This window comes from Papaver somniferum, chromosome 3 (assembly GCF_003573695.1).
Source record: "Papaver somniferum cultivar HN1 chromosome 3, ASM357369v1, whole genome shotgun sequence".
Lineage (NCBI taxonomy): Eukaryota > Viridiplantae > Streptophyta > Magnoliopsida > Ranunculales > Papaveraceae > Papaver > Papaver somniferum.
The window spans coordinates 361921-383657 of record NC_039360.1 but is presented as its reverse complement, the minus strand read 5'-3'; the positions used below and the strand labels follow the sequence as shown (position 1 = coordinate 383657).

Sequence of the window (21737 nt, the reverse complement as noted above, 5' to 3'; positions counted from 1 at the left end):
TTCCTTGACACTTGCCACACAAGTAAGTTTTCCCCGAAAATTTAATACTTTTTTTTGTACCATTAGCTTATAGCTTCACTTTAAATAGTTAAAAGAAAAGACTCACTATTACATCCTGCTCTTGTCCGTTCTCTTTTGTGTCTGAAATTTTTAAATAAAATTATCCGAGAACATCGTAATTTAAGTCTGCTATATGTGCCTCTATTTCTCAAACAAAAAACAAAGAAGACAAAGGAATAAAAGAACAATGGTGTGGATTAGTAATTCACAAAGGTTAATAATCTTATCAAAGTACCTGCTCACTTTCTAATGTTTAATGTTGACAACCCTAGTTTGCAAATAATGAGGAGAGAAAGAACTGGTTTAAAAGGCCGTGGAAGAATAAAAACAACAAGAAAAATAATAAGAAAAAAGGTATTACTTGCTTAACTTTTTCTATCTGGACAGTATTTTTATCCGCAAAAGTTTCACGTTTTTCTTTTCCAACTGCTTCAGGCTGGAGGGCACAACAACACTTGGAAAAATGTTGATATAGAGAAAGGGTTAAAACAAAGATGGGACAAATTAGGATATTCTACAGAACAACAGGTTTGATTTGATATCTTTTTGGGAAAAACAAAAATGTGGCTATGTCTCTTATCTGACTAACTAGGGTTTTAATAATATTTGGTGGTACAGAAAGATTTATTGGCGGAAGTATTCTATAACTGTGATTCATGCATGTGCACTTGATGCATTGTTTGTCTACCGTGAAAGCCTAACCGGACAGCCTGGTGAGGTTTGTCTTTCAAGTACCTTTGCGCTAGTTCTGTTCCTTCATATCTCATCCTTCGTAATAGTGGTATATCGCACCGTCTTAAATGGCACAAAAACCTTAATTCCTTTTTTGTAGGGATGATGAGTAAGTGCAGATCGGACTTTGGTATCGCATCCCCTACTATCAACATCTCACCTTCATTAATTATATCCAGGATCCAATCCTTATGCTCTCCTCCCGGATCTCTTACCATTTCGCAGAATTTATTGTAGTTAATTTCTTGGTTTTTTGTACTTGCATCTCCTTGATGTTGCAGAGTACTATTAGCGGAACTACTTTCTTCAGCCAAATCTTCATCTTTAACAATTCCTTCTTCAGATATCCGTGCTCTTTTAGAAGAATCACTAGTTTCAGCTAATTCATCATCCAAAGTGCCACTACTTTCATGTTTGCGTTTTAAACCCATGTTTGCTTTCATGTTACTAACAGGTTCTTGTTTTCTACCGCTGCTACTGCTATCATCCTCTTTCTTATCTGCTGGTGCTGGATCTTCTTGATCATCTTCTCGAGAAAACAACTCAGCTAGTGTTGTACTACGCACTTCTTGATTTTCACCTTCTTTATCATCTTCTTTCTTCTCTGCTGGATCTTCTTGATCATCTTCTCGAGAAAACAACTCAGCTAGTGTTGTACTACGCACTTCTTGATTTTCACCTTCTTTATCATCTTCTTTCTTATCTGCTGGTGCTGGATCTTCTTGATCATGGGTTTGAGAAAGCAAGTCAGCTAGTGTTGTCCTACTGCTTGTTCCTTGTTCATCACTTTCAGGTTTTCCACCATCATCAACAACAACATCTTTTCCTATCCTATCTTCCATTATCACAATTTCTTGAATCTCTACCAAAGCTGCTTCTTTGGTTTAATTTTGGACTATTTTCTTTGAGGATTCTGGTTAGTTTCAAAGTAGATTTTTGAAACTAACTTACTGGGTTTTGATTAGAGAGAGTGATCTGATAAATTGATATACTACTAGTCTCGTGTTTTTATAGGGAGGAAATTTGTGGAAGACGGTTTAGTTGCAGCGCTTCTGTCACGTGAGATTTGAATATGTCAAAGGCACTTGGGGTTTTGATATGGGGCACGCCTCAGGCTTGTGTCTTTGTTATGGCTCTTTTCATCCCTTTTTTTACACATAACTGGAGTCCTAATGATACCATTAGCACTCCTTATAGCCTCATATACTACATTATGATTGCAGCTTCTAAATCAGACTCCTTATAGCCTCATATACTACATTGTGATTGCAGCTTCTAAATCAGACTTTAAAAGTAGGTGTAGGCCTTATTTTATGAGAAGAACATGGCTTATGCAGGTATCCGAAGATACCAAAAACCATGTAAAACCTTGTCTAGGTTGCATATCAAGATAATACAGGAAGATGCAACTACTGTACCTGCACATACCTTGGCTTATTGCTCAGATTGTAAGAGCAAAGAGGTAGTAGACACGGCATGCACTCCAGATGTGGGCATGCGTTAGATGCTCACTCCATCGATGAGACATCTGAAATGGAGGACCTTCGCGAATAAGACTGGTGATGATGACCCGTTCGTGTTGGTGGTCCATCAAACACTCTCCTTACCGATGCTGCTTGATACTGCCATAAACACCATTGCTCACATTCTGCCAAACCGATGAATATGTGAAATGAAACACATTATGCTTGCAAACCAAATATCTAGTCAAATGAATGATTCAAATAAAAGGTCTAGTAATCCCAAAAAACCAAAAGGTATTGGATTACCTATAATGCTGTAAATTGGATTGACAAGTGAAAAGCAGCACATCCACTCCAGGAATGAGCTGTTGTCCTGCACATTACATTCCCACAAGCTTTACATGAGCAATGAGAAGTGAGGAGAGGGTTTGAACTGCCAAGACAATGCAGCAACATTCCTAGCATATGCACATCAAGCAGAAATGGGCAGGTCGTGGTGTAATAATTTACAAGCAATGAAGATCGGGTTCAAAAGACATTATATAGAAATTGGGGGATTCACGAAAAGGATAAAATCAGACTGCAATACATTATAACTGAGAAAAATAAAAAATAAATAAATAGAGATAATACTGAGAATATATTCCATTAGATCAATCAAATCAGAACACAAAGAGTTCCAAAAGATCGTAGATCCATAATCCTCCAACACATTTACTCAGAGATTATCAAGCTCGTTCACCTCTGATTCTCCTGCAGAGATCTGATAAATTTAGGGGTTGGATTCGAAAATAGGAGATTTGTATTTGGGGGAGATTGTGAATTTTATCAACGGTCTAAAAGGTGTCGTACAGATAGGAGGGATTGAGTTTTGTGGTAATCGACGGCTGATACTGGTTGAAATTTTTTGGCGGAGTTCAAAATTTCAAATTTTTGAACAGAATTTGGCAGTGGCTGGATATTTTAACCAAAATTTTGAATTTAGTTGTCGGGGTGCTCAGAAAAGGGAAAGGGAATCGTTTCTTAATGGATTTATACACAGTATGACCAGTTTCCCTTTTGACTAGAAAACTGATCAAAAATTGATCTGTCCCCAAATCATGTTTTGAAAACCTCTCTTCCAGTTGAGCCAAAGAGTTTGGTCTCTGGTGCTTTAGTTCACAGTGGCCAAGTCAAAAAGTAAATAAAGAAAAAATGCTTTTGCATTTCATAACCGATTATAAATACGGAAAATTTGGAAATTTTTTGCAACAGACACAGATAGTATTATCAGATTCATAAAACAAACTTAAGATTACAATCTAAGTGTGAGAGAAAAAAATAAAGCTACGAAATGAATTTTTCGTAAGAAGTAGGCAGAAAACAAATAGAGATACAGCAAATTTCGAGTAAAATATACCCATAATAAAAAAAAAAAAGACATTATACAGAACACCCCATGTTGGGTTTTATACACTATGCAGAAGTAATTGCAGGTTACATCCATACATTGTAAGAAAATGTGCATCAGGTCTGTTGAAGTGGTCATCACTAAGGAAAGGCCAACTCCTAGTCATGGAGTTGCTCTCTTTACCACGGCCTTTGATAAACATATGGACCATGGGTAAGGACACACTGGAATATCAAGACCCCTATCCTATGGTCTGTGCACTGTTCTGTACTTGTGTTGATCAACCGGTAAAAGGGTGGGACTGAAAACCAGATATTTTCTATTTCAGGGATTAAGAATAGGGAAGCAGTTTTGAAAGGATGACAGACCCATAAATGAATGGATACTTGGATCACAAAATTGATAACAATAACAATCAAAATGACATGAGATGAGATGCCCACTGCAATTCTCAAGGACATTAACGAATCTGGAAGCAGTATTATCATGAACAGCAACTAACTATACAGCATTAGATGCATGCTCTTCAAACAACTATTCAAATAATTCGATGTAAATGAGCAACTTACAGCTAATTAAGTTTCGTGTAAACTAAAATTCATATTGTTTGTTGATAATACTACTACTGCCTTATCAAGGATCAAACCTGACCATTCTGAAGCAGACAGCGAGTGATCTCATTTCCTTAATATCACCCTACCATTTGATTCTGTGTGAAAAAGGAAAAAAAACAAAATGAAATTAAAATCTTAAAATGAATTTCCAAAGTTCCAAATCATCAAAGAGTTTCACTTAAAAATCCAAGATTCAGAACTATCTTGCTTAGCCCAGTAGAGTATCCAAAACCTATTGATACATAAGCATGCCATGTCAGTGAAAATGTATAACAAAAGAGAGTACAGATCATATAATTGCCAACCCTCAAACCATTTCTTGAATCCAGCCTACTAAATTAACATGTCCTATGTGCACAAGCACCGGTACTCATGTAAGTTGTTAACTCAGCTCAACAACCTTTTAGGAACAAATGAAGTTCCTAATCATCAGGAGCTGGGTGAAGTTCATAGATAGACCCTACTACAGTTTGCCACATTCCAAATTAAAGTAATATATTAGTGGCATTTTCTTCCATGAAGAGCAAGGTCCAGGATTAAAGAAGAAAGCTGAATATACACATCTTAACACTGAATTCCAAACAAATTTACGCAACCTGGACTGGACTTCTTCACATAAAAGGCCACTATTCTCAAACCATCAAACAGCGATGCAAAGAAAAAATCACTACAGAAACAAATTACTTGGTCATCAAAGTTCTATTATGTTGATTCTATTAACTTAAATTGCTCCACCTAGTAACCTATTTCTCTCTTTCTTTCTCACAGCATACTATATCGGCTATTTGAGTAGAATCAGTAAATGTCACAACTATTACCTTATCACATCTGAACATTCTGGAAGAGAGAGCGAGTCATACAAAGACGAGTATTTGCTTCTTCGTTCATTCCATCCAGTGCTCTCAGTTCCTTAATCTCATCCTGCCATTTCACGATCTGTTCCTTGTGAATTCTGTATGAAAAATAAAATTGAAATTAAAAAAAATTGAAAATCAGAATAGAGTTTCCTATTGAACTTTCAATTATCTCACCCAATAATAAGTTCTTCAAATTCATTAATAAGATCTTTAAAGAGTGTTTTTCCTGCCTCAAGCATCTCCGAAACCTAGAGAGAGTAAGTTGAAGGGACATGACATAAAAACATCCGAGTAACAACGAATTGGGACAACAATAAACACATACGAAGTTGAGGAATACCTCTACCTGTTGAGTGAATCGCTCAATCTTTTCAAGAACTCCATTAATAAGGCTTTCCATCTCTTCGGATCCTGCTGCAACAGTTTCAACTTCTTCTTCCATTACTAAACCGTTTTCATTTTCCTGCTCCTCTTCTACCATCTAAACAGTAAACCAAAAAAAAAAACTCGGTAAGAAGAAGAAGAAGAAGAAACCAGTAATGTTTGTTTGATTCGTTTCCTTGAAGTTTCAATCTCGTCCATCTGATCAGGTTGTAATTGTTCGGGTTTGCAGAGAAGCTTCTTCTTTTTCTGAGACCTGGAAAACAAATCGCGGGATAATTTGAAAACTTAAAATTGAGAATTGAAATTTCAGGAAAACCCTTTCACTATTTTATAAAATGATTATATTGAAATAGAGAAAGACGGGAATGATCCGGTATTTACATGGTCATGACGAAGACTTCGGGCGACCGAACCCAAATGTGACACCCCATTTTAAGCCGGGAGAAAAACAGTTTTGTCCAAAAGAGTTTAGAAAGTAATAGTTTAGTCCTCACCCATTCAACTAGGTATAAATTAGTCCCTTTTATGGAAAGTATACAAATAACCTTCTGTTTACAATTTAGTCTAAATATTTGTATTTTAGTCCAAACTGATTCATGATGATGTTAGCAGTTTTAAATAATAAAAAAATAAACTAAAATCAATTTATCTTTCGAACCGTTTGTCCAAAATTCGTAAACTTTATATATTCGGAAAACTCTTTCCGAGAGCTACAAAAAGAGTACCCATATGACTATATAATTCTCATTTTAAAAAAAAATAGTTTACATTGGTGTACAAACATGTACACATATACAAAATACAACATGTTTACAACCGCAACTCATTACCAACACCAGCTCCAACCCTCAACCACTTTTAACCCTGCTGGTGCAAACAACAACATCACCTCAACCATTCAACTCAATTTTTTTATCCGTTTATGTAGCTTTCCAATCTTAGTTGCACTTCTCTGCAACAACACTACCCATCCAACAACAACATAAATTCTGCTCCTCAGTACCACAAACATCACACATTTTAGACTTCATCTTTGTAATTCCATCGACATTTGATATTTATTCACCTGATCACGACTTCAGAGTTCTACCATCTCAATAGCACCAGTTACTCAGCTGCACCATTCCTTGTATTGCAACATAGAAGCAAACCCATTCTTCCAAACTTCCCATAGCATCACCTGCAATTGCTTCACAGCCAGCTGCAGCTCATCCATACCCTGTAAGTGCTCAGCCAGAAAAAATACACAACACTTCTTCAACCCTGTACACATACACAAAAAATATGCAAAAAACAACTTAAAAACACACACAACATGACATAAATCAACTATAGGAGCATGCTGGTGTATAAACCTGTACGATCCTACATAAATATGAGAAATACATCTTCCAAACACACAGAACAGGGCATAAATCAACTGTAACAGAATGCTTGTGTACAAATCTGTACACATACATAAGAAATACATCTTAATAACACACACAACGGGACATAAATCACCTATAGCAGCATGATGGTATATAAACATGTACTCTCCTGCACAAATTTGAGAAAAACATTTTCAAAACACATGGCATAAATCAACTATAACAGCATGCTGGTGTACAAACTTGATCACATACACAAATAAATCAGAGAAAAATAACTTGAAACACACAAGATGCCATAAATGCAACTACAATATCATGCTAGTATACAACCTTGTACATAGATACAACAAATCTGAGAAAAACAAATTCAAAACACACACAACATGCCGTAAATTAACTATAACAACGTGCTGGTACATAAACATGTACTCTCATACACAAATATAAGAAATACATCTTCAAAACACACACAACATGGCATTAATCAATTGTAGCAGCATGTTGGTGTACAAATCTGAACATTCTTACACAAATCTGAGAAAAACAACTTCGAAACACATACAACATACCATAAATAAACTGGAACAACATGCTGGTGTATAAACTAGTACACATACACAATAAATATGATAAAAACAACTTCAAAACACATATAACATGCCATAAATCAACTATAGAAGCATGTTGGTGTATAAACATGTACACTCATACACAAATATGAGGCAAACATATTCAAACACACACAACATGGTATAAATCAACTGTAACGTCATGATGGTGTACAAACAAGTACACATACACAATAAATCTGAGAAATACATTTTCAAAACACACACAACAAATCATAAATCAACTATAGAAGCATAAAGTTGTATAAACTTATACACTCCTACACAAATCTGAGAAAAACAACTTCAAAACACACACTACATGCCATAAATCAACTGTAATATCATGCTGGTGTACAAACCTGTACATATACACTACAAATCTGAGAAATACAACTTCAAAACGCACACAACATGATATTCCCCTGATTTATTATATATTCCCACAGGTGCACCAATATGTACACCATTGTAATTCATAAGATTTACACAGGTGCACCAATATGTACACCCCTGTAAAACATGCACAACACCAATGAAACACATGTACAATATATTTACAATTATGTACACATTAAGAATTATGTGTACCACTGTGTGGATGTTAAGAATTCAAAAACATTCAAAAACATTACCAATCAAAATATGTACAACTATATACACATTAAAATCAACAAGTGTACATTTATGTACATGTTAACAATAACAGCTATACAAAAATGTGCACATTATCAAAAAAAAAAAAAAAAAATTCTATAATTAAGAACTTGAACTAGTGGTAGCCTAAGAAGATAGGAGTATAGTTAATTAGTTAGAAATTCAAACATCATTTTAGATATAAAAATCCTTTACGTCATATCCTAGAGTAAAGATACGAACATACACTAAAGAAGCTAAATAAAATTGTAAGCATATTCCATCTTCAACTTTTTCAAAACCAAAAGCATGCTGGTGTACAAGTATGTACACATACGTAAAAAATATGCGAAAAACAACTTAAAAACACACACAACATGCCATAAATCAACTATAGCAGCATGTTCCTGTATAAACCTGTACACTCGTGTCATGAATCCATGTGCGCCCAAGAATCATATCATATCCTGGATCTTCTCAGATTATGTAAAACTTGGTCTCAGTGTAGACCAAATTTTCTTTGACTTTGAGGATGACGTATCCGTATGCTCTCTGGAAACTCCTTCGTGATCTCTGAATGCCATGGGGGCATGAGTAGCTTCCTGTCGAGTAATGCCAGCGGCTCTGAGAGTTTTCAAATGGATAATGTTGACAGTAATACCGACATCGAAAAATGCTCTATTGAACTCGTTTCCTTTGATGTGCACCGTGGTGAGCAATCCCCAGCCATACATTTCTTTGTCCGTTGCTGAAGGCTCAGTGAGTGTCTCTTGAATCAACAGACGATTTCCTGACACAATGTGGTTTATTGTAACAAACATGTCTTTCCTTTGAGCTTTTGATAAGTATAGCAATTCGCAGACATGTTCAATCAAGGATTGAACTACTTATTTGATGGGAGGTTCAAAGATAGTAAAGGTTCTGATTGGTAGGGGGTTCCTGTGTACTCCTTCAGCCCCCAAGTTGAGTTCTCCCGATTCGATGTTTTCTCTGAATATGCATTTCAAGACTTTGCAGCTACTCGTGAGATGATTGACAAACCTGTGGAAGCGACAGTAACGAGGATTTTCCATGTCTTCCTCAGTTGGGTCTCTCCTGATATATGTCAATTTGATTGCACCATCTTGGATCCAGACATATAATAGTTCGAGCACTTCTCCAATGGGGAGAGGAAAGTCAGGTGTATCTTGATCAGGAGCCTCTGCATGCTGGCCAGGATCCCGTGCCTCTGGTTTGTCCTTATTTTGCATCTTTGGAGGAGCTGAGATATGCTTGTTCGGGGGTTCATCCTTGCGCTTGCTCCCTTCTGCAACAGCATTTGTGGATGGTTGCAGGTTGTATTGCTTGTTGATCAGACGTCTGCTTCTTCGAGTATCTCGCGATTCTTTAGTTTTTGTAGATTTTGCTCTTTCCAATAGAGCAGGTGCAGTGGTTTCCGATATCTTCGCGGGTTCATGAAGCTCTGAGAAAGTACGGAATCGAAGATTTTCCAGTAGAGCCCTGTAGACTGCTTGTTCGAGCAGATATTGCTAGTTTAAGCAAATATTATCAGTTTGAGAAAATATTGCACATTTTATGAATTGTTGGTAACGGGACCAAAATGAATATTAATTTAATATACTGACTGCTGGGTCGAGTAAAATAAATAAAACGTTGATCATGAAATCAACATAAAATTATCAGAGTATTTGAATCTGCTCAGAATCATGTTTCTGCGGAGCTCTGAATTCAAAACCCTAATTTTACTGAAATGATGATTTATTGCAAATCAATCCGCAAAGTTCAGCAGGGACCGACTACATGGGATGACGAGTCCACCATGTACGCCCAGATGCTTGAACGAGCGAAATACCAAAGTCTCTTGAGGACCCGTTGGTGAAAGAATGATTAAATGCTGGTTTAATCATTTATTAAAATAATGCTCGTGTGAGCGACAAATAATAAAACCTGGCTATGGAAGGATGATGATCCGACCAAGAGGTCATGAGACCGGCTCTTGGTGTCCGTGGGACCAATGGATGGTCGTTTGAGCAAACCCCCAATTGTTTGGAAAGAGTTTGAACCTAATATGAGCGACTGAGCAAATTAAGTTAAAATCATTAAAATATGTGGGACCGACTGTTTGCAAGCCCTAGGGTCACCCTTGGTCGGTCAAGGGGATGTTTCCGTGTCACCATAGTGTCCGTATCTCAGTCCTGAGAGTTTCAGTATTTTCCGATGCGCATTTGAGCAACATTCTGAGAAAATATGCAGAATCCAGGGTTTTGGTGAAACTAGGAAAATACATGAGATGATGAAAAATTATAAATAAAACAGGGAATTGCAAAGTGTGGGACCGACCACGGCTAGGGCATGGATGGACGATTGACAAGCACGATCCCACACTTTCCCAGTTTTATGTAATTTTACGTATTTTCTCTGATTTGAGGGAAATTCCATGAAACTGGAGAGTTTTATTAAATTAAGGAATTTCCATGAGATGAGGGAGATAAAAATAATAATAAAATAGGGAACGATGGAGTGTGAGACCGGCAATGGTCAAGGCATGGCCGGCCGGACAACGGGCACGATCCCAGGGCACTCTTCCCAATTTTATGTAATTTTTTATGATTTTAGGGAATTTTTTATGTCTTGTTCCAAGAATGCATTTTGATTGTGACATGTGTTTAATAATGATTGATTGCTTGACCTTCGGCGTGTATAAACAATCGATATCTTCTTTTCTTTTGAAATATATACACATTTAACACCATTTTCTAATTTTTATAAATACATGATTGTATATATAAATAATATATACATAAAATATGCATATACATGTCCGCGTCCTAGTTTTTTGAGAATTTTATAGTGTCCGCCTTCGTGTCGTGTCCGCGTCTACACCTGTGCAACCCAGCTTCTGATCAAACACGATTCTTAGCAAATAAATAAATAAAAAGTTGTGCAATCTACTATCTAGCATAATTATCTTATGCATTTGTATTGAGTCACGTGTTATCCAACTAAATTTACTAAACCCATTGCAACAATGTTGTTCAAACATAACATTTTATAATATATTTAAAGCATATTGTTTATAATATATTTAATGTTGGAAAAAATTGGGTTTCACAAAGAATGAATGAATCAGAGAAGAAAGTGTTGCACTCCAAAACTTTCAAGGCTTGTATAAATTTCTTTTAGACAAATATTTCTACCCTCCCAATAACAATTGGCGATTACAACAGGTATGCGAAATATTGCCTTCAGGATACAATGAAAGCCCTGCAACGAAAACTGAATTCAAGGTTTGTACCCCTTGATTCAATCAAGAACACACAAAGAGATTTCTGATTTCTGATGATGCTTTTTGAAACAGAGAAAACAGATTGATTTTTCTTATATCTTAAACGAAACTGGGAGAAGCTATTTATAAAGGGTTTTGCACCTGTTGGGAATAGGTTTTTATTCGCCAACAGGTTTCTATTCACGAAACGTCAGGTTCCTTCATCAACAGACATCAATGGTGTCTTTTGGATTCGAAATTTTCGAACAGGCTTTTATCGGCCAAATAAAAACGTCAGGTCGACCACAGCCTGGGGGGCGATGCCCCCCAGGACCCCCCTTTGGTTAGCGGCGTTGAAAATATTCCAACATTTAAGCAATGTTCTCATGTAAGCTCTTTTAATATATGTTATCTTTTGTATTAAATAAAAAAGAAAATGTTATAACCCAAGAATACTCGTAAAAACAAACCATACGACACAAAACCCAAGTTATAATCGAAGAGGTTGAGCATGGCCATATGCCGGGCTGATACCTACTAGTCTTATAAAAAGCAGTGATGTTTATGTATCCTTAAATAGCAGGAAAGATATAAATAACCATAGCAGGTTCTGGTTTAGCTTCGCCAATCATGTCACATGTTCTCCTATCTAGTGTGCCACCCAACTTGAGTTCTGCCACACAGTTATACACCAACTTCACTGTTTTTGTACTGCATGTTCCGCAATACCTGAGACACAAGAAACTAGACGGAAGAATAACTCATGCATAGTGGTGGAACCAGAAAATGAATGTTGGGATAGCTTGAAAACAAATTGACTTGATTTGGGCTGGCTTAAGCCTATTGTTTAAGCTTGATTTTTTATTATCAAATACAATTGCACTACAAAATGGAAGCTTTTATTGGATTTAGGGCTGACTTAAGCCAGTCGTCACAATGTAGATCCGCCCCTGATCATGCATCACACAGTTCCAGGTTCAAATTAATGGTTAAATTGATTTAATTTAATATCACGTAAACAAACCAGCAGGTGGTTGTTAAATAACAAGGCCAATTTTGTTTGATCGATAAAGAATTTAGCGTTGACGAGTTTCGATCAACAAAGGTTGATGTAGATTGTCGGCATATTCTCCGCAACTTCCCATATAAATACCGGAGTTAAGTGAAACCAAGCTTTCGACGTAATTCTCCGCTGCATGTACAGGTACTGAACTACTTGTAATGGTATCTTTCTTTGGGTCATATAGAACAAACTGTCTTTCATCCGTAGTCTTTAATAGAAGAATCTTATCATCTTTGAAAGACCAAATCACTCTTAGTGGATATAGATCGAAAATCTGTCGATGTTCCGTCGGGTGAATGACAAAACGTTTAGTCCAGGATTCTTGGACACCATAATCTTGCATCACCCATATCTCAAGTTGATAACAAGGCTCCCCAAGGACCCAAACACCATTAACCACACATAGGCACTCTTCCAACACTCCCACAGTGTGGAGAGGACGGTTGTCCCGAAATCCATTTGGCAACTGCATTTGTTTAAACCTCTCCTCGCTGAAATCAAAAGAGACTATAAACTGCTCCCTTAGCCACTTATTTCCGTGTATTCTTTTAGCTAACCAGTGGCGAAATCCGTTAACAAGCACCCCAGATACACTGTCAAAAGGGATATACTTGAGCATATGATAAGGGATGGTGTCAATGCTTCTCCATGAATCTGACTGTAATGAATATACCTCAGATACATAAACATCCTCCTCACTTGGTGGCATATTGACAGAACCATCTTGTATGAAATCACCTTTAACAAGCTTGTAGTCATCATGCTTATAATCATAACCAAATGAATATATAGAAGAGTAGTGGTTTGTTACTCTAGTTGGTGAATTGGGTAATACCTTATATTCTCTAGTGGTTGGGTTCCAAATAACAAAGAATGACACCAACCCATAAACCATACTAGTTTGAAACATGATGCAGATCAAACCGTTACAAGATCCCAAGAAGTGAATTGGAATAGCTAAGTCTATGAATGGGGGATCAATTTCAACACAATCATCATCCCTATTTGGTGATATGGAAGAGTTAGAAAAGAGTGTATCATCATAACTGACTGTGCTAACTAGAGGATAATATGGTTTGGTGCCGTCTTGAATCATAAACATAAACTTAGATCGATTTTTTCGGTTGTGGATCGTATGATCTAGATGATGTTTCACAAAACTAGGGTTAGAAACTAAGGAAAACAACGTCTTGCAAACATACTTAACATTAAGGATCGATTCCGCAGGTACCCTTAGAAGGATTTCTTGGATCACATCTTCTGGGAGGAGGATCATTGCTGCTGCGCGGTGGTGATTGGAGTTTCTGTATTTTGTTTTTTTGTGTGGGGGGAGGATCATGCTTGACATTGCTGCTGCGCGGTGGTGACTGGAGTTTTAGTATTTATGCCGAAAAAGAATTCAAAAAGCCCTTGTTTTCTGTGTATATAGACGATTCGCTATATGTTGTATATATAGACGTTTCCCAATGTAACTGTGTTTCCGAATTAATAGGTGATTCTCACCGCTATCTCAGAAGATGATTTAGAAAAGGAAAACAATTCCATCTCCTCTTCCTGGATTTCGTAATCCTGAATAGTTCTCTTCTTTTTTGACTCGCGAAGGGAACAATAGATTAAAAAAGCCACTCCTCACCAAGATGGTACAGAGCAGTCTGTAGAAAATACAAGAAACACAAGCTCAAATGTAGCAGAGCTCGTAGAAGAAAAACCCAAAACTCAACAAAAAGAAAAACTGGTAACCTAAATTAATGCATTAATGCCTCCAGTTGTACAATACAGAATTCAGATGGATTCCGTGAAAGATTTTTGTACCTATACACCAGTTATATTTAAAAACCTTAACCGTATTGAGAATTTCCTCCAAAAATTTGTAACGCCCATTGAAAAGCCTCTCATTTCTCTATATCGACGCGAAAGGAATGATGTCCCAAATGTGATTTCTAACATTTGAGTTCTTAGTTTTTCTTCTCTTCCATTCCCATATGGTATCTCTGACTGAACCTTGAAAGGCTCATTGCAAACCATAACAATTCAGAAAATAAAGCCACACATTCCTAGTTGTTTCGCAATGCAAAAATAGATGTTGATCTGACTCCGCTTCTTTCTTGCAAAGTAAACATCCATTCACCATAATAGAATTCCGATAAGTATCCAAATACGGATTGCACTGTAACATAGAGTCCACACGAAATTTTTTTACCTTTTCCGGGATTTTTGGGTTCCATAAGCTTTCATGTGGAAAGAGCACCAAACCGTCCATCTCCATAGCCTTATAACACTCAACAAGGCTAATTTTGCAGATGAAAGAGAAGGTATTTATGATGCTAATTTTCTTCTTTATGAGGTAAGATACTGCAAAGATTTTACATAAAGGTTCTGTTATTTTCTATTTTTTCTTCAATTTTTTTTTCCTGATGATGATTGATTAGTTGATGGGTTATATACACACATCTTAATCTTATACTTTTTTTCAGATATATTCTTTGATGCTGATTTGATTTATGAAATATATTTTGTGTTTGGGTGATTTTAGGTATTGCAATGGATAGTAAATGCAATCATGAAATTTGGGGCTGGGGTGTTAGAGTTGTTTTTTAACTGTTGATTTTTTTTTATTGTGTGTGGTTTTAGGCTTTCTGTTAATTGTATGAAATAGGATTTGATATGAATCTTAATAGTGGAATTTTTGGTGTTTGCAGGGATTTCTCTGAGGATAAGAAGAGTAGTTTATGTAAGTACTAATTTCTCAATTGATGTTTTTGTATTTCATGGTCACTAGAAATGACCGCATACTCTGTTTTATTAGGATTGAAAATCTTTTGTGATTCTTATATTATATTGGTAATTTGATATGATATGTGTTGATAGCATGGTGCGAATGGTGCTTTAATGAGTTGTACTATATGGTTTTTACTTTTTAGTTTGTTTCTTACTGAATTTTTTTTATTTGAAGGATGGTGGATTTTTTGGTGTTTTATTTTTGCAGGGTTTTCTCTTGAGGATAAGAAGGGTAGTTTATGTAAGTACTAATTTCTCAACTGATTTTTTCTGTGTTTGATGGTAACTAGAAATGTCTGCACAGTCTATCCTGTTAGGATCTAAAGTCTTTTGTGGTTCTGGTCTCATATTGAGTAATTTGATATGGTATATGTCTTGATAGCATGGTGCGAATGGTGTTTAAATTGTTTTAATTGATGGTGTTTACTTTGTTTCTTACTGAATTTGTTTTATGTTGAAGGATTATAAGTCTGATGGAAAAGGTTCGTTCATGTACTTTAATTGGATTTGTAACTAAGGAATTCTGAAAGTTTGCATATATCAAGTGGCCTGAGCATAGCTGGGCAAAGGTAGTGTAGCTGCAATCTTATGCTCTTTGGTTTTGGTTTTTATCTATTCTGTATCAAGTGTAATAGTCTTGCAAAATGCTAGATGGACTTTTTAAATATAATTTCTGAATCTTTATCCATTTCTTGTGGTGCATGGTATCCTGGATGAAAATGTCAACGCCAAAGAATGAAAGAACATGATTATTATAGTATTGGAGCTTTCAGAGTATGCACCTATTAGGTGGTTTTGCATTCTGTTTCTGATAATGTATTATGGTTTATCTATCTTCTTTTAGTTGATGCCGCTTGTTGATTGCTTTGTTTGTTATGTTTTTTACAGGTCAGTCTGAATAATAAGTTGGTGGCATATGCAGAAGACACTATTGGAAATGAGATTTATACTGTTTATGGCATTGACGCAGATTCTCAAGCTTTAGTTGGGAAGCCATTGGTTAAGAGATGATTTATAACGTGATTTTTTAATGATGGTTGGTATATTTTTTTCTTTGATCGCAGACATACATGTTTAAGTAAGGCTTCATCCACGGTCAATGGAAGCACCACGAACTCAAGGTTGAGGACAGCAACACCCTCCTCTTGGATGAGAAGCAAGTTGCAGTTTTTGGTTGTAGAAACCTCGAAGAAATCCTATTGGTTGAGACTGGAGCTGAATACAATGTTGATTCACTGTCCATGCAATGACTGGTTAGTCTAATTGTTTGTCACTTTTTTAATTGAATTTATTTTAAGAGTTATGCAGTTGTAGCTTATATTTACTCAATCATGTGTTTCAGCAACACAGAAGACTGTTGGCTGTCCATCGAGCAAGGACTGGAGAGGTGGAAGGGATGCATCATTCAGTATATTTAATAAAGCTTAGAACTGGTATTCGTGTGAGGTCATGTTTTGTTTATAAATTTTTGGTTATTCTGAACCCAAGTGTCAACTGAAATAAGATATCATCAGTGTGTTGTACATTTAAGGAATTCAAATTTTAATCGAATAGCGAATGTTTTAACTTCAGCTCATTTGAATGTAAATTGATTGAATTTCGTTCAGTTTTTGCTTCTTGTTCGTTTCTAATATTTTATTTTATTTTCTAGTTAAAGTTCAACTGAATCAGTTATGGATTCAGCTGAATCAATTCTTTTTTGTATATAAAATATGATCCAGCAATATGACTGCTCCTACCGGTATTTTTGATGACAGTTCAAGATAGTCTTAATTTGAAAAATTTAAAGAATCTCAGAAGCAGTCATTTTTGGGTAATAACTACAATGTTAGGGCTCCCAGAAACAGTCCTTTTTAGAGGTTTTAAGAGTTTTCTGGCAGACTTTTTTTTTGCACTTTCCACTAGTGGAGGAAGAGATACACTATCCCATTAACACCACCGCAGAACCAGAACCTATTCACCATGGAAATAAGAAGAAGAATTTAACCTCTGATGTGAAGAGAAGGATTCTTGAAAAATTGATGCAAGGAAGCACATATGGGAGACTTCACAAGGGAGTTATCACTGATACTGCCGCTCGGTTTAAAGTTAGTTTTAGAACTGTTTCGAGATTATGGCATGATGCTAAACTGGCAAATGCAAATGGAGATGTGGTTGATATCTCTTCTAAGATGGTCAATATAGTTGGTAGAAAGAGAATTCAATTAGATTTACATAGAATTAAGTTGATACCTCTTTGCAAATGGGCAACAATTAGAGGAATAGCACACGCACTAAACTTGTCAACCACAACAGTACATCGACGAATCAAGGATGGATATCTTCGACCACATTCAAATGCCTTGAGGCCGGGACTTACGGATGCAAACAAGATAGCAAGGGTGAATTTTTGCTTAAAAATGATAGACAAAGGTATGACCCAATCTTCAAATTCATTCATTGACATGTTGAATCAAATTCATATAGTTGAAAAATGGTTTTACATTACAAGAAGAGCACAAAAGTATTATCTTCTTGCCGAAGAAGAAAAGCCTTTACGCACGTGTGAAAGTAAAAAATTTATCACTAAAATTATGTTTTTAACGGGCGTGGCTCGTCCTCGCTTGGGTTTTGATGCTAAGATCGGAATATGGCCTTTTGTTGTTAAAGAAGCCGCAAAAAGGAGCAGCAAAAACCGCAAAGCTGGCACAATGGAAACCAAGGCCATGAAATCTGTTGAAAAAGAGGTTATGAGATGTTTTTTGATTGAGAAATTGTTGCCTGCTATCAAGAAGAAATGGTCGTTTAATAATTATAATAAAATCTTTATACAACAAGATAATGCAAAACCACATGTCCACGAGAATGATATAAAAATTATGGAAGCGGTTAGAAGTTACGGGTTAGATATCGAGTTGTTGTGTCAACCTCCAAACAACCCCGACTTGAATGTTTTAGACCTTGGGTTCTTCAGCGCTATATCTGCACTTCATCATACTGATGCTCCAACCACATTATATGAGTTTATCGCAAGTGTTACGAGAGCTTTTGAAAATTTCTCGGTTGAAGACGCAAATAATGTTTTCATAACATTACAATCTTACATGAAGAAGATTCTTAGAATCAAGGGTGGGATTCACTACAAGATTCCTCGTATGCATAAATGGCGTTTAATTAGAGATGGACAACTCCCAAATGCACTTGAGTGTGATCCTCAAGTATTGAATGAGGCCAGGGAATTTATGAGGGAGTATGAAATTATGCATGAAAGTTCTTCAGGTATGTGATTTCAAACTTGTTTTTCGCTTATTTTACACATTATTGAAGTCTTTAATGGCAAGCTTGAATTCGTTTTATTTATTTTTGCAGATGACAAGGTTAAAAGAGATAAATGACATAAAAGCAGCAGTAGTAGTAGCCACAGAGACAAGAAATACCACAAGCATTCTAAACATTCTGATAAGAATCATGTTAGTAATTTATTGTATGAAGAATTTATATTTCAAAGAATCTCTGATCGATAATTCAGAATCTCACTAGGTTTTGTGTTTTCTTCTGCTAGTTGTATGTATGTACTGCATTCTTAGACTGTTGGGGTAGGCTGAGTTCTTGGAATGGACCTGTTTTTTTTATTAACATATAGATGACCATCAACGAATTTCAGCTCATTTTTTAATATGCAAAAATTTGCGTCGTCTGTAGATGAATTAGAAAATTTGTTGTTGTTGAATACAAACGTTCCAGATCTTATTTTAGTTTGAGTGGGAATCTGGGAATTTCGTCAAGTGAAAATCATGTGCATCTCTCTTACTAGTTGAGTTTCCCCTTTCCCCTCTAACTGAAATGGATTACTATGGCATACCAATTTATATATTTAATGAACTGATATTCATTCCCCAATAAGTTTTTTGAGATCATAAGTTACCTTTACATATGCGCATTACCAAGCTAAAACATAGAGCTAGCTACCAAAGAATGATTAATTCCTACAATGATACATGTCAGTATGGTTATGAGGGCGATAAGCTGTGGTAGTGGTTCTTAAATGGTTTTGACCATGATTTCACCATTTACAGTTCTCAAAGACTTGGTTTTCTTTTATCTAATTTGTTCTTTGCTGTCATATTTAGTATGTGCGCTTCAAATCAAAACCATATTTTTTGCCTTGTTACTTGAGTCTGTGTGTTTTTTCTTTATCATGTATTTTTTGCCTATTGGTTATTGTGTGCAATATCAGTTTTAGACCCTATGAAAGCAAACCAAACGAAGGCGAATACGAAAAGAAAAAGAACGGGCCAGCTTACCATGGATTTTAAACAAACTATTATCGGCAACGATATTTACAAGAGCTGGCTTGAGGACGCCTCTGACCTTGTCGGAAGAAAGAAGGTTTTAATATTGCACCACCTTCTATACAAAAACAATACTTGGTGACTCTGCAGTCTTTTCCTTGTAGCTAAAAACACCTTTGTACTATGATGTTTTTGCAAAGAGCCAAATCTATCAATAAAATGAAGATAACACAGCTCATGGACCTCCCTCCAGCAGCGATTGTATGTGGGTTGGCACGAAATCATTGCACAGAGGTCTATTTTCCGAAGCCACTACTTGAGCTATATAGGAGAAGAATCCACATTCGTCCACCTCGTGATTCAGCACCCAAGCCACCTGAACCAGTAAGCTTATTATCTCTTGCTTGATTTCGTACATACAATTACATACAATTTTTTAACAATGCAACTACTCCAGAAGCCCCCACAATTGCATACAATTTATAGTAGACAAACCATAAATGTGAATTTCAAATTAGCGAAGTTAACTAGTTTACGCACTCACCCCCATTACAGACCATAATGTCTAGATAATGCTGACCAAAGTTCAATACAAATAGTGAGAGAAATTTAAAGTCCACTTATGTCTACATGACCCACTTACCTTTCTGCCCCTGATTCAGTTTGATTGCGTACACATCTAGGGTGTCATTTTTAAAATTTATGTTGTGCATCCATGAGCACCACTTCAGGATATGATGATTTTATGAACCCTGAATGTGTGTATTGTTGTTGAGTGGTTGATGTTTAATGTTTGCCATCTTATATAATATGGTTTTCTTATACAATCTGTTTAGTGTTTTCCATCTTTGCAACTATTGAGTTGTAATTTTTAAATATGATGCTGGAAAGACTGCACTGTGTTATGATCAATGCATCATCTGCTGCGCGTAGTGTACTGCCAACATTATATAGGTTGGTGCTTTTGAATGAAAGGGGTTTTATTGAGACACTCATGTCATGTTTTCACTTTTCAGTTGTCATTGACAACTAGATTTAGATTCATTGGGATCGGTCTTTGATCAGTGGAGACATTTACCTGCAAACCAGGAAATGATTCCTTTTCCATGTCACTTGAATTGTTCATAATTACATTTACGTTCAATACATCCACTTTTTCTTATATTCTGTTTGAAATGCTGCCTTATTTTCATGTCACACCTCTTGATTAGATTTGGGTACTTGTGTCATTGTATAACGAATTTAAAGATGCTTCTTTTCTACCCTACGCTGGATACACCTGAAGATGAGTTAACTGCTTCTTTTCATGAGCCTAGCTTTCAATTTTTAAATATGATGCTGGCTTCAAATTGCTTGTATAGAATGCAGATGTATATGTGAGAATGTATCTGATTTAGAATTCTCTGTATCTCCACTTCAGACAGCTTGTCTCTTTGTGTGTTCTGATTAGGTCGTTCCGCTTATCCCAATGGAAGGAAACACTGGCTTTGGTGCTCAATGGTTAAGGCCATTACTGGAAGCAAACTATTTCATTCCTTATAGAGACCATGGGGAAGAAATGTCTAAAAGTGAAACAAAATATATCTGCTTGGATTGTATGGGTAAATCCATTTGTTCTTATTGTCTGATTCATCATAGAGAACATCGCATTGTTTAAGTAAGTTCTCTCAGTTTTGTTTTTTTTTGATTTTTGAAAACCCACTTGGAAGATTGAACTCTTATTAACATTTTTGTTCCTCCAATTGCAGATAAGGAGGTCTAACTACCACAACGTTATTAGGGTTAATGAAGTTCAGAAGCACATAAACATTTCTGGTGTTCAACATTATGTAATCAACAATGTTGAAATCGTTTTTCTCAACGAACGCCCTCAATTAAGACATGGTAAATGAGTTACAAATACATGTGAAATTTGTGCCAGGACCTTGCTTGATTCATTCAGATTTTGTTCTTTGGGTTGTAAGGTAATTTTGAGTCAATACACAAAACCCATCATTTGAATGGTGCTATAGGTTACGCATCTGCTCCCGTATTGAAAATATTTGAATAATTATGTTTGCACATACGTACAGGCGAAGAAGATGATGTATGCTGTCGAAAAAGCTATGGAATCTGTGGATCAGCTTTCCAAGTAAACATGTCAGATCCAGAACTTCAATCAGGCAAAGAAGATATGACAGCTTACAAAGGGGATATTGGTTGATTGTTGATTGACAAAGGAGTATGAAGCTAATAAAAGATCT

The 21737-nt window shown here is 36.1% G+C and overlaps 2 protein-coding genes and 1 long non-coding RNA gene across 6 annotated transcripts; 2 read left to right on the top strand and 1 right to left on the bottom strand.

The window, feature by feature from the left end:
- Positions 1 to 12231: 12231 nt before the first annotated feature.
- Positions 12232 to 14537, bottom strand: LOC113360821 (F-box/kelch-repeat protein At3g06240-like). Its single transcript, XM_026604279.1, has 2 exons — positions 14258 to 14537; positions 12232 to 14097 (listed from the first exon to the last, which is right to left on the bottom strand). The coding sequence occupies exon 2, from the start codon at positions 13791 to 13793 to the stop codon at positions 12459 to 12461; it is 1335 nt and encodes a 444-aa protein (XP_026460064.1). The 5' UTR covers positions 13794 to 14097; positions 14258 to 14537; the 3' UTR covers positions 12232 to 12458.
- Positions 14538 to 14663: 126 nt separating this feature from the next.
- LOC113360820 lies at positions 14664 to 16722 on the top strand. Of its 4 annotated transcripts, none has more exons than XR_003364806.1 (7): positions 14664 to 14789; positions 15145 to 15176; positions 15432 to 15464; positions 15684 to 15792; positions 15958 to 15997; positions 16112 to 16476; positions 16566 to 16722. It is a non-coding gene; the product is annotated as an uncharacterized LOC113360820 (long non-coding RNA). The 4 variants fall into 4 exon arrangements; XR_003364805.1 differs by having other exon boundaries at positions 15958 to 16012; XR_003364807.1 differs by having other exon boundaries at positions 15399 to 15464; positions 15958 to 16012.
- A 226-nt stretch (positions 16723 to 16948) lies between these two features.
- Positions 16949 to 18597, top strand: LOC113358881. Its single transcript, XM_026602602.1, has 3 exons — positions 16949 to 16964; positions 17129 to 18481; positions 18572 to 18597. The coding sequence occupies exons 1-3, from the start codon at positions 16949 to 16951 to the stop codon at positions 18595 to 18597; spliced, it is 1395 nt and encodes a 464-aa protein (XP_026458387.1).
- The last annotated feature ends 3140 nt before the right edge of the window (positions 18598 to 21737 follow it).

Coding starts and splice junctions, on each gene's coding strand:
- LOC113360821 (XM_026604279.1), bottom strand. CDS start 13,793: ATGTCAAGCATGATCCTCCCCCCACACAAAAAAACAAAATACAGAAAC.
- LOC113358881 (XM_026602602.1), top strand. Junction 18,482..18,571: donor TATGCATGAAAGTTCTTCAG/GTATGTGATTTC, acceptor TTATTTTTGCAG/ATGACAAGGTTAAAAGAGAT.